We start from the raw sequence: 13846 nt of genomic DNA, 5'->3' as shown, positions 1-13846 counted from the left end.
GCGTCTCGCGATGCTTGATCTCTTTCCCCTGGAGTACCGTCGCCTCCGAGGGGACCTAATTCTTACTTACGCCCTGTTTGAACAAAGCTTGGCAAACAGGTATTTTACCGTTGACCCAGCAAACACCCGGCGGGGGCATAGTAAGAAAATTTTCAAGCTCAGGGCACACACACTCATTATACAAAATTTTTTCATTTCGGGTAGTAGCTGCGTGGAATGACCTTCCTCCGACGGTTGTACACGCTCCTTCTAAAACCCAATTTAAAGCACTATTAGACACTTAATTATGTGAATCCTCGCGCTGGCAAGCATACTGCCCCGCGCTGAGAACATAAAGAGCAGTGCTACACCCTTTTTTCACATGTGCCTTTCAGGTGAACGACAGCCACTGACCGACAAGAACAAAACCGACCCGGGAAACTTGGGCAAAAGCCTCGATCCTGTGTATCAATCCGTGAATCCGTGAATCCGTTACGTGGATATGAGCAGCGGTTAGCTTAGGCACTGTAATGCACTGTTTGATTCAATATTGGATGACAACAGGGTAGGGAAATAGGCAAGGGATAACATAAGCGAGTTGCTTTCAGTACTCAAGAAATATGGTTACTCGAATTAGACTTTAATGCACGACCTTGTTTTAATCGGCGATCCTACGGTTGCGCGCTCTCAGACGTCCAGCGCCTCTGAGTCTGGACGCATACCTCGGAAATGGACACACCAATCAACAAAAAGGTGTGCTACTACTACGATGGTGAGTTTTTCACGACGCTTCCGGGTTCTTGCTGCTTGGGGGATGCCAAGGTGGATTTTCTATGTTATTGAGTAGATTCCCTATTCTCTGTAACAAACACCTGTACGTGGCTCAATTTTGATGGCCTAGTCACTTTCGGTAGCATTCACTCACTGTGATACACTTGCTCCTGTATAATTGGCAACAGCGTTTGTATTTTTTATGCCGTGCGTCTTGTTAGCCCAGTCGCTCGAGAATATAATTTGATCATACCAGGTATGATCAAATTATATTCACATTGTTATAAAGGCCAAATGGTTTACTCCAACTGGCCTTAAGGTGATTCACCTGGATCATGTAGTAAAGGCCAAAGGGTTATATGCAATTTTTTATTGAGACGGTCTGTCATTAAGTGGATGGCATGGATTCAATTTTTGATGTTTGTTCCATTCGAACAGAGGTCCTTGACTGGGGACCTAGGATTGATGGGGCTGCATTGGGTCTTCCAATGGTGGAAATCATCCACAACATGAAATTCTACTCCATAAATTAGTGGAATTTTTCCCTGCACAACGGGCCTGCTTACCTGCAAGACTAACCCTCTCGTTCGGGTTTGTTGATTAACATGCTGACCTTAACCTTACTGAAGTAGGGTATTACTAGGGTCGGTACTGCAGTGTCAAAGCTTCACGCGGCGTCTTGTCAGCTGTAAAGTTCTTGTTTGTTTTTCATGCCTTCCGGAACCTGCGCGGTTAGCTTTTTTTTACCTCCGACATTCAGCGGAGGGATGGGCCAACCTCCGGGATGTCTCGAATTACAACTGTCCAAGGGCGGTAATCGTCGTCGAGACTCTCCCGGACATCCATACAATGTTGGCTCCAGCGGTGTAGGTCATTAACTGCGTGTACACATCCAAAACCCGTCTTAACAGTGTCCACTCAGTTGACCACCTTGACGGCGACACCATTCTGGGCTTTGCTTAAGAGTGAAAACAGCTTCGAAGTCGTCTGTATTTTGGCGGATTCAGAGTAGTCTAAATCGGTCGATTCCATGGCGTCGACAATACGTTCCTGAAGGCGTTCTCTCGGGTTATTTGTTCACCTATGACACCCTATAGGTTCCTAGCCGCCATGCGAGCAGGAGGCACGAGGGTTGGGATACTGCCAGGTTGCCCAGGTTCGGACAGAAGCATTCGAGATGCTGTGTTTGGGTTAGAACCACGAACCTTCTAGTCCGTAAACTGTTGCCTTAACCATAGCGAGATGGCCCAAGTGGTTGGAGGCGAATTTACTGACTGGAATGTCCATGGTTCAAACCTGACGTCTACCTCTCTTTCAACCTCGACCTTCCGACTCTCCGCTTTCGGGAGGCATGGCAGTTGGGCACCGAAAGGGTGCTACAGCTGAATGATCTTTTTTAACAGTTGAGGCATCTCGACTGCGCCAGCGGTCGAGACTGTCCGTCTTGCGAGTGCCTGAGTTATGCAGTAACTAGATTTCGCAATCGTAAGGTAAAATAGATCAGATGATAGACAAATAGGTCTTTAGAAATTTATCTCTTCCGTCCCACAGTGCCATAGTTGTACCACTTTTTTGCGAGTATCGTCAGAGGGTTTGTGACCCTATATTTAACATGACCTTCAGGATAAATGGCTGACCTAGGTTCGGCGGATTTGAGTGCTGATGATGGGGAAACCTAGGTTCTTGAAGCGTTCGTGGGCGGAATAGACACACCGGAGACTAGTGAAGACCTGCCACAGACCGATGATCTGCAACTAAAACAAAAAAGTCGTCGGCAAGTTAATGATCCGTGCTAGGTACATTTTCTATAACCACCCCATAGCGTAGTGTCCGGCCAGCCCCAAAGTTGGGCACTAAGGAGGAAATCCACACCATCATTGACAGCAACGCCAGGGAAGAACACTCACCTCACTACCGCATAACTACGTCAATTTATTTCAACAGAGTGCCATAGTGTTAGGTAAAGATGGAACAGCGAGGTAGGTCTAGGGTTAACACACCACATATCCCCCAGCAATCAGTCGGACAATCTGGACAGAAATCGACAACATGAACGCCAATGACATTGGTTAGCTGCTGTAACTTTCACTGTCCCCAGCCAAAGACTGTAAGGGTTACGCGTGTCCAAACACGGAATATGGACAGTATCGTTAGTTCAAGACTTCGTAACCTCCCTTATTCCCATCTGCTACATCATCTGTACACCTCTAAGTTTCCGCCTCTTCAAATTAGATGCGGGAATCAGCGCTGTTGTTGGCAGATGGTAGCTAGACATGCGTAACACGGCTTCATCGCCTCAACTTGCAGTGCTGGGAACATTCATCAAGTGTAGTACCCTACAATTCTAATAATCTCATTTTGCTCCGCTGGTCCCAACTGGTTCCGACTGTATTTCCCAGACATCGGTAGTAAAAAACCTGAAGAAGTTTCGGTTCATCCACTCAAAGTGACTAGGTCTCGCAACGGTACAGTAATGCGGCCTGTATTGCGGCCTGATACACGCGTCTCATGGAGCTTCGTGATGTGCATTTTTCGGGCCACAAGAAGCACAGATTGTCGAAATCATCATCATCGACAGCATAACATCAACGTTCAACGCTGATGCTTCACTTCCATGATTTATTTGAAAGCCTTATTGTAAAGAAAAGAATAAAAGTGGACAATACTATTCCACCGACGTTGCCAGACGAACCGCACAGAGGCGACTATCAATAGGTATCCATCCAAGCAAGGATACTTCCGCCCGGTGACTTAGGACGATACCAACCCCTGCGCATCCCGCCGCAGCAGCCTCCGGATCACCAGAGGTGCGCATCCGGAAGCGAGTGGAGATTGACGGAGCGGTTAGTCAATCACTGTGCTTGAATCTTGAATTCTCGTTTCTGAGACAGCATACATCAATGCTAAGCGAGTCCAGTTTGAGAGCAAGAGCAGCTTGTCCTGCTGGCTTCAGAGTGCGCACATTGAGTGCGGCCAGATAGACTGGGTGTCAAGCCTTGAAAATTGATTTGGGGATACTTGAGGATGTCGGCGAGATAGCTTAAATGGTCAGGGTGCGAATTTACCCACCAGAAGGTCCATGGTTCGAATCCGACCTCTGCCTCTCGACTTCCCCTGTCTAGACTTGGGCAACCTGACAGTATCCCAGCCCTCGTGCTTCCTGGTGGCATGGCAGTTTTGCACCGGAAGGGTGCTACAGCAGCTGAACGAGGATGTCAGCGCCATGTGACGATCAGATACTGCACGCAAAACCGATGCACGACGAACGGAGTCATCTGTCCTAAGTGCTGGACCCATAAGAGGAGAGCTATTAATGAGGTGCGGAGAGGGGGATGAAAAAGTATGTGAAAGAGAAAGAGGGGAGGCGTCGGCTGTAGCCTGTTTTCGCATACCCGCTTTGCTGTATGCAGCAGATAAGGTGACCCGGCTGGTGGCACCACACAACGACCGACGTGGCATGAGTTCATTTGTATATGTGCAGTTCATGGTTGTACATGGGCTGGGATACTGTCCGGACGCTCAAACCTAGACAAGAGGACGCTTAGGGCCCTCAACTAAAGCCTTTGGCTCAAAAGCCTAACCGCAAGGCAGCGGTGTTATGCGAGAAATGCAGATGCATTACCACTTCTACGGAACAAATCGCCACATGTTCCGACCCCCGACCAGGAGAGCCAACCCCCCACCAATTGACCAACTTGGTATGAGAGACCGAGTGTCGCGGGGACACCCCCCAGGATAGCTCAATGGGTCGCTAAGGTGCGCAAACCGTCACACCATGGTAATGTCCAGTCTCTTCGTGACGGAAAATTGGCGAAAGCATTTCTGCCGTTTTGGATTCGCGCGTTGACTTCGTCTGTCACACTACATCATCACCATCATCATCAGCATGACATCTTTTCCAACACCGATGTTTCACTGCCGTACCGTCACGCTAACATACATGGTCTTGCCTTAATTTTCTGGAGACCTTTTAAAAAACTACACCCAACAGTCATTTTGACTTCAGTCGCCATTTTCTTTGTCACCTGTAGAATCTTCTTGCTCTGGACGTCTTACTGCTTGCTTGTTACCCTGCTTACATCAATCCAGACATTATAAATAACCGGCTAGAGTGGGAGTTGAGGCTTGAAGATGGATTCCGAGATGCATGAGGATGTCGGCGCCGGATGACCCAGATGTTTCCTGCAAAGGAGATTCAGGACAAACGAAGTCATCTGTCCTAACTTCTGGGCGTACGAGGAGAGAGTTAATAATGGACTATGGCAAGGGGGAGGAAAGTGTGTGCAATAGAGAGGAGGGAGGCGTCAGCAACAGCCAATAAGGCGAGCCATCCGATGGCATCACGTGAGAACCGATATGGCATAAGATTAATCGTTTATGTGCTTCCATATGCCAAGCGTTGGCAACGCTGATTTGTTATGCCAGCGCGGCCAACTCGTCCCGAATGAGTAGCGGTCATTCCAAAGTGAAGTGAATGAAATCTAAGTAAGCTGCTGAAATGACGGCACGAGATTATTGTTAGTTGTGTCATACATGACATGGGATACTGCCATGATGGTATGCAAAACCAGAGAGAAATCGAGAAAGGTCATCGACAATCGGAGGCTACTTACCACCATTTGCAGTCGAACGAATTTGGAACTCGGGATAGCTCAGTGGTTAGGGCTCGAACTTAATGACTAAGGGTTCGAGGTTCAAACCCAACCCCGAAAATGTGACTGTTCTATTATCTCTGCTTGGGCAAGCTGGCAATATATATGCCTTCGTGCTCCAGATAGAAGCTGGGCACTCAAAGGGTGTTACATCTGAAGTAGATGTTGCCAGTTGCAGCGTGTAGTTTCTTTGAGGATTACCCTCAGTCCCAAACCTTTTTGTAGTTTTCAATGGATTGTCCATGATAGTATGAACTACTAAGTTTTTTATTCTAATTGCAGGTAAGTCAGGGAGAATTCATCGACTTCACGTGTGGTATAAAATGGGATTTTTTGCGGACGTAGAAATAGCTGCGTACGCCTAATTCTGGGGTGGCCTGATTACCTGTTGAGTGCTCTGGGACCGGTGTAAGTCAGTGGTGCACAATATCCTCGGGACAAAGCTCCACCAATGAGGTTATAGTTTCCAGGATACTATCTTATCGTGAAAGAAACTGGATTCATCACCCTCCATCTTCCCCCCGTTTCAATGATTCTCGCCAATCATAAACTGCCGATTTTCTATCCGTTGTTAACTTGAAATCAACACTAGTTGGTCTGTCTCCTAGCGAAGTAAGTCTCGACAGTTGCTTACGTTGATCACGTATCTGAAACATTCCCCTCCACGATCAATGGCAACTATGCTGGGATTAGTTCTTCATGTCAGATTTTTTGAAGTAGTAGAGCTAGTTGGTAGTTGAGAGGTATGGTTCCTCATCAATGGTAAACACATAAGCCGCTGGGCTCATTTATCGGGGCATCAATTTCGTACGACATATGAAGTCAAATGGTTTACTTATTCCCGTTAAGGTCATGCCCGCCATTTGCATTTCACTTCCTTTCGAAGCGCTCTTTGGTTTTCGTCTATTGAGTTTCGTTCGCTTTGTTTTTTATCACCTAGGGGATATCGGCAATTACTATTATGGCCAAGGGCATCCAATGAAACCTCATCGTATACGGATGACCCACAACCTCCTGCTCAACTATGGTCTCTATCGCAAAATGGAAGTGTATAGGCCATCCAAGGCTTACAGTGAAGATATGACGAAATTTCACAGCGACGAATATGTCAAGTTTTTGAAAAGCATTCGTCCGGACAACATGCATGAATTCAACAAACAAATGCAACGCTTCAATGTTGGCGAGGACTGTCCTGTGTTTGATGGACTTTTTGAATTTTGTCAACTGTCAGCTGGGGGCTCTATTGCTGGAGCCGTGAAGTTGAATAAACAGCAGACGGATATTGCTATTAATTGGGGAGGCGGTCTCCACCATGCCAAGAAGTCAGAAGCATCCGGCTTCTGTTACATCAATGATATTGTCATGGGTATTCTTGAGTTACTCAAGTATCACCAGCGTGTGCTGTACGTCGACATCGACATTCATCATGGTGATGGTGTTGAAGTAAGCTTGTTGGTTTTTGTTCTAAATTTTTAGGAGGCCTTCTATACCACGGATCGCGTGATGACGTGCAGCTTTCACAAGTATGGCGAATATTTTCCTGGGACGGGAGATTCCAAAGATATTGGTGCTGGTCGGGGGAAATACTATGCCCTCAACTTCCCAATGCGTGACGGAATGGACGATGAATGTTATGAACGTTGCTTCAAACCGGTTATCTCCAAGGTATTGCTCCAGTTTCCCTCGATGGAAATGCATTTCAGGTAATGGAGTACTTCCGTCCCGGTGCAGTTGTGCTGCAGTGCGGTGCTGACTCTCTTAGTGGGGATCGCTTAGGATGTTTCAATCTCACCCTTAAGGGTCACGGAAAATGCGTCGAATTCATCCGATCATTTCCCATTCCGCTACTACTGGTTGGTGGTAAGTGGCATTCTCCCTGTTCTACTGTCCTCTCATAACTTGTTTTCACCACCTTATCGTTTCCGTATTCGTTATTGAGATGCCATACACCTGATGATAACTTTGTATTTTGAACCAGTGTGTATCCAGTCCCCATAGCCTTCATTGGTGTTGAAATTTGGATACCTTAGGAGGCCGATGAAAAAAGCCAGTCCTGCATACATGCATACACACATATTTTCCTTGGGCTACATCATTATTATATGTGCATAGTCAGAACAAATCAAAACCTTAGAATCTGGTGGAAATGCCTTCGTCAGAAGGTCTGTTTATTTTTTAGGTTATTTATGGGTCACATCGGCATCAACATCTTCCTCATGGACTCCGTAATAAACTAATGTGGTTGTAGTGGCTTTCGATGCAGTATATTACAAACGTATTCTTCATTCAAGACATCTTCAGTTAGAATCTAGACCACAGTGAGAACACAACTTCGTGCCAGAATTCAGCTACTGCAAATATTGGGGAGACAGACGATAAAGGAAACGTGGGAAAGTGGCATTGACACGGTTTCTTGGCCACCTCTCTTCTTTCCCATCAATGGACTATGAGACATTCGTTTAATTGAGTTTCACATCTTCATCGCGGCCGCGTTACATTGTTATTCTTCAGAAGTCCTGTGCTTAAATTCAGATGGCACTGAAGTTAGATTCAGAGGTTTGTCACTAATTTCATCATCTACAAATGAAAATAAGGTGTTCTAGTTCGGCTTTGCATCCCATCCGGATGACTCCTGCCTGATTTGTCTTAGCCGAATAGTCTTTCATGCTCAGAGATACAGATTGCCCAGCACCCTGTATTCCCAAAAGTTTTTTGGTGGTTTTGCAAGCTCTACCACACATTACTTCTACGAATTCGGAACCGGTAGACAGTCTATGGCGCTCCGCTTTACACAGAAGACTGGATGCATGTGGTGCATCAAAATACCTGCAGAGCCCATGATTCAACTTCACACCAATTAGTAGTCACCTAAGAAACTGAAGGAAGTTCCGAATGAGACATGTGTTATTCGGTTCTATTGCAAACTAGTGTATGCGATCTGGGCTCAATTCAACGCAGCCCTACTCTCAAAGATGGTTGAGTATTTTTCGCAGTTGTGCACCCTCGATGGTGCCATGTAACATGCAAACCATGTGAAGTGTTTCTGAAGAAAATGAACATCCGCTAGTTTCGGTTCAAGCAGTACTCGACGGTATTTTACTACAGATAAGTCCGAAGATCGAAGTCACCCTCCATTTGTTCTCGCTCGTATACACTGTATGGAGTCCGCCATAAACCAAATTTACCCCCATCTGCGTTTGCAGTGTATGATTGTCAGATGGACTGAAATGTGCTAAAGGAATACGGCCAGAGTAATAAACTCTGCTGGTTTTGTGTATCCAGTTGTTTAGTTCATTTTCTTTTTTCAGGTCTAAGCATACAATAAGTCATAGATTGCACTTAGGATTTCTGTGTTCGAAATTCACACTAGACAAATTCGCTAAAGCTTATTTGCCGCAAATCCTAGGACATGTAGCTAATTGCCGAATGCCAGATAGCGATTATTTGTGGAAAGGCAATTTCATCGTAAGATGCATGCGGAGCAAAGCACTATCAAGTTGTATCTTTCTAATCTCAATTCAACCTAGCCCTGTACAGCTTTGATTGTCCATGCGGAGCATGCAGTGTCGTAGCCCCGACCAAATGTTACATTGATATCATAGACAAATGGTTTGCCTTGTGCGCTTACCTTAGGATTGATAAGGTCTGTTTGTTATCTGTTCTGTTGCAATAAGAGCAGAAGTTGCACCATGACTCGTAATTTGACTCACGTGAACTGTTATCTTAAACACTTTACAGGAAGTGACCAAGAAAGGCGGAATCACCACTCTGAAAATGTAGCCTCATTAAATATGCACATACTGATCAGAAAACATAAAAATGACTCCTGCATGTCAAACAGCCATTAGTAGAGCTAGCTTGGTGGTTAAGGTGCGAACTTATTGATAGGAGGGTTCGTGGTTCGAATCCGACCCCAGCATCTCGACCGCTCCTGTCTACGCCCGGACAAGCTGGCAGTATCTCAGCCCTCATGTTTCCCTCAGGTGGCATGGCAGCTAGGCGTTGACAGCATGATACAGCCGAACGATTATTTGTTATTAGTAGTAGCAGAGTATAGATGATGGTGATGATGGCGTTGAGTTAATCCAAACCGCTTAGATGCACTCTCTATGAGGTGGTGCTTTATTTTACCAGAAGAAAGATGCTGGCCTCTTCGTTGAATGGCCGTTCTCTAGACTTGGACTTTATGAGGGAGGAAGTCATCTACTCTAATGGGAAAATTTTCGGGGTTGAAAACTGGTCCTTGTGATGGCCTGGCCTTTCTTAGGGGCGTAACAATTGACCACCTATGCTTCGGTATCTTAAATGTAGTGGTGTAGTAGTATCGGTCAGTGGGTTGTAGCATGGGCTACTCAGTCCATTAGGATGCAGTTTGTGTACCGTGTCGTTACTCTGCCTTGATGTGTGCACGCTGGTCGGTATTGGTAGACGGGATTTGACGGCAACCCCTACAGCGTTCTCGTTTTTTTTCATTGTGTATCCAACGCACTCCCTTTAGTAAACTGCGTGACGTATCTTAAACCGCCATTCATCGTCCCCCTTATTCTGATTGAACGACCGCCAAAAAAGACGAGAACACCTCGTTGCGTGACAATGGCCTTTGTGGGGTTCATTCACTTACGAAATTATACCATGCCCTTGTTGATTTAGCAGCACCTGTTTCCTTATCCTAACTTCATATGGGTCTTGAATCCAGCATTTGCAGTCATTCAGCACGATTTACATAATACAGCTGAAGAGCAATCGATTTTTCAAAAATGCTTCTTGTCTCTTTGCTACTCCCTCTTTCCGATGTTTTAGGCGGTGGGTATACGATACGAAACGTTGCCAGGTGTTGGACCTATGAGACTTCGATCGCACTGGCTACCGAAATACCGAATGATTTGCCGTACAATGATTACTATGAGTATTTCGGCCCTGACTTCAAGTTACACATCAGTCCAAGTAACATGACAAACCAGAACACGCCGGAGTATTTGGACAATATCAAAGCGAAATTATTTGAAAACCTTCGAATGATACCACATTCTCCAAGTGTACAAATGCAAGGTACGATTAACACCGAACTGGTTTCCATTTATTCATTTTGCAAGTGTTCCCTGAATTAAAGTTCTCTGCCGGGATGTGGTCGGTTTTCCGTGCCATCCGGGCCTTTCTTCCCTATTTGGATTCATCAGGTGGGCATGGAAGGTTTGGGCGCATGACTTGTCTAACAGCTTAAGGTCGCTGACCGCATAATCATCTCAAGGACATTTTTCACATTTTAGGTGCAGGACTTGACATGCGTAGAATCTCAAAATTAGCTCTACTTATCATCTACACGCACTGCGAATGATGTCTGTGTCCACAACGCATCTGCGGGGTGCCGCGCATATTTGCGGTAAACCACTATTTATCTCAACCTTATTTAGTGACTATTATCGTTTATTTTTGAAGAGCATGGTCACAAACATAAAAAGTGAATGCAAGCGACGAATGCGAAAGGGTAACAGGAGAATATGAGAGAAAGAGAGAAACGTCTCATTCGAGTTCGTGCCACCAGCAGTGCCAGTCAGATGAGATGAATCCCAACGTATGTAAAATTTTGCCTAAAGACCAACAACTGAAGAAAGGACAAACAATGTTGAATGCTCTTCAAGGTGCGGTAGGCGCTAGCACAGTCAAGACTCGCACATCAGGCACAAAGTGTCCGTCATAATTTCACTGCGTCCTGCATAACACAAACCTGGCATCACGGGCTCCTTACCGCAGCTCTATCTCAGTCCTAATTTATTCATTTCCCTCGTTTAGACTTTAAAGGTCCGTGATTATGCCAGTCTTCGCTGTTCTTGTTTATGTCTCGGCGAAGGGTGCTTTTTTCTATGTGTGAATCGCCTACACTGACTCATTTGCACGTTCTTTTTGACAGACATACCAAACGACGCCATTGACATAGAAGAACAAGAAGCGGTGACCAGAGATCATGCGGATCCGGATAGACGGATTTCCATCATGGCAGCAGACAAGGCCGTCCAACCAAACAATGAGTTTTATGATGAACCGGAAGAGGGAAGTGGTGCACCCAAAATTGGAAAAGCGCGTGATGTCCAAAGTCATCGCGATACGCCCAAACGTGCACGCAATGATGAAGACTTGAGTCTACCGACTAAGGATAGCCAGACGAGCAAGAGGACCGATGCAGCCGGTGACAAGGTATTGTCTTGCTCTTTTCCCTGCCAATGCTATATACGTTATCTCTCTCTCTGGCCATTGACACCATCTTATGCCTTCACTTTTAGCAGTTTGAGTCAAAGCCAAAAACATCAGAAAGGACGGAGACAACAGCCGGACAAAAAAGAAATGGCGTTGTAGAGTCGGAGAACAACGCGTGATGCGTTGTTTGCGAAGAAATGCCTGCTCCTCTAGGCTGCATACTACTGGCTCATTCGACGCGTTTGTCATATTTTCGAAGTCAGTCTGTATTTTCTATGGATTCTCCCTCCCTACTTAACCTACCCTTTCGGTTGTTTACGACAAAGTGTCAGACACCCTACCGTAGTGTGCACACGGTGTAATTTCTCACGATTCAGTTCGCTTTTTCAATTTTTAAATCTGCATTTACTCCTTTCGGCCTGCACGTGCCGTGCTGGTTTGTACAGATAATGCTGTCCTGTGTATTCCAATACTCTTGTGCCATTGAATTTGTTCATCTCGATTATTGGGTTTCTAGAGTTTTGTCAGATCCACATGAAGCCTCCTGCTCCGGTCGTCCCCTTCGACATGCCTTTTTTTTACAGCAGCTACAGTATCGGTTTGCGACCGTGTGCAAATTTTTATGTCATCAAACTCAGTTTGGCTCAGAGCACTCAGCACTGATCCGTAGTTATGCTTTGCCAATGGCCACTCTATTGGCCTTGTCTAGCCTGAAGTGACCTGGGAGCATTTCAGTCCTTGTGCTTTCCATGGGTTAGGTGGCCTCTAAAGGGGCGCCGAAACTGAGTGACTCAATTAGGGTTTTTACGCCGTGGAAAACGGTGTCTTATGTAATCAATGCAGGATTCTGGTCTTGAACTTTTTGCATTAGATCAGTTTGTTCTCCTTGTTAGTTGACAACCTCCTGCCTTCCAACTCGATTTGCCTTTTCATCGGTGATCAAGATAGGGAATGTACCAAAAGAGTACAAACGGTTACACGCGCACTTGACGTACGTCACTGTCCTAGATCAGTCAATTACGTACAGATGTGCGAAGATGGCGCTGATGGATCCGTATAGATGGCTAGTTTTCATCTGGATGTACTGGTTCAGGACTTCGACTTTACACCCGATGTTTTTGATAGCAGTGAAGTTTACACCTTTTTCAGTACTGGCTTGGTGAATCTACGAGAGGAGATTTTTTTCAGCACTTTTCGCCACTTTTTCGTGTGCTCAACCAACTCTTGATTCATGCTTCATTTTTTATGATTTGATGCATGTATAAGCAAACTGGGAAGCATACATTTGTGTCTGGATCCGGCCCATAGAACGATTTAAACTTGAAAATAAATGACATTTTCTCCGAAAAACCAGGTGTTTGTCGGATTGAACTCGAACGCAGTTCGGAGTCTATGCGAACGCAAACCAGGAATCTGTGTATTCAAGCGTTAGGGCAGAAACCGGCTTAGTACTGGTTTTGTGGCTAAGCCAAATAAATCCTGGAAGGTTTACTGTCTGAGTGATAAGACTTTCATATTGCATTGTGCTGTGAACGCGGTCCACTGCTTTGATTTCCCAGGCTGTCCATCTTCAGCGTCACAGCGCATTGGTCTTAGCCGATATATGTCAGATGAGCACTGTGCATGGAACTGGAAAGCTAATCCGATCGGTAGGTAGATACCGCTCACTCTTTCACTGAAAGCGTAAATTGACAACATTAGTTCCTGAGCTGCGAACCGACCGCAGAAAAATTAGTGTCACGAGCAACCGGCAGTTGGTTTAGTTGGAGCCACATCTGACTTGGGTTCGGTTCTGCTACAAAGGTCTGTGCAGTTAGTCCCCGGAGTATGCTAGCAGAGATAACACCCGTGATGATGGGAAAATTTCGTTCTCAGCTGCCTACTTTATGCGGTCATAGGGACATTGGTTGATTTGGGATTGAAAGCGGTATGGTGGAGGTGGCAAACTACCTGTGTCCTCCAGCTTTTGACAAAAGTCGGGCTAGATAGCCGGGAGGTCTGTTCATTCTACACCGAAACCTTAAATACAAGCGACAGACACTTCTGTTAAACCATGCTGGGTATTGAGTGGAACGGTTCTCCTAAGCTGATCAATTGGGGGGGGGGGGTACTGGAAGAACAGTGAATGGGATGGCGAACAGCTCTTGAAAAAATAATTCGGGGCCGAGGGGAACAGATAGTGCTCAACCTTTGAAAACCGTAGAATCCTTTTCATAGGCGACTTGTACAACGGGGCAATCAAAAGTTTGGCT

At 45.8% G+C, this 13846-nt stretch overlaps 1 protein-coding gene across 1 annotated transcript; it reads left to right on the top strand.

The window, feature by feature from the left end:
* Positions 1-651: 651 nt before the first annotated feature.
* Positions 652-12935, top strand: T265_09811 (hypothetical protein; the record flags this gene model as incomplete). Its single annotated transcript, XM_009175994.1, has 7 exons — positions 652-751; positions 6343-6845; positions 6879-7067; positions 7106-7262; positions 10203-10451; positions 11311-11594; positions 11681-12935. The coding sequence occupies 7 exons, from the start codon at positions 709-711 to the stop codon at positions 11771-11773; spliced, it is 1518 nt and encodes a 505-aa protein (XP_009174258.1).
* Between the last annotated feature and the right edge of the window lie 911 nt (positions 12936-13846).

Source organism: Opisthorchis viverrini (genome assembly GCF_000715545.1).
Source record: "Opisthorchis viverrini unplaced genomic scaffold opera_v5_306, whole genome shotgun sequence".
In the NCBI taxonomy this organism is placed as follows: Eukaryota; Metazoa; Platyhelminthes; class Trematoda; order Opisthorchiida; family Opisthorchiidae; genus Opisthorchis; species Opisthorchis viverrini.
This window is presented reverse-complemented; position numbering and strand designations above follow the sequence as displayed.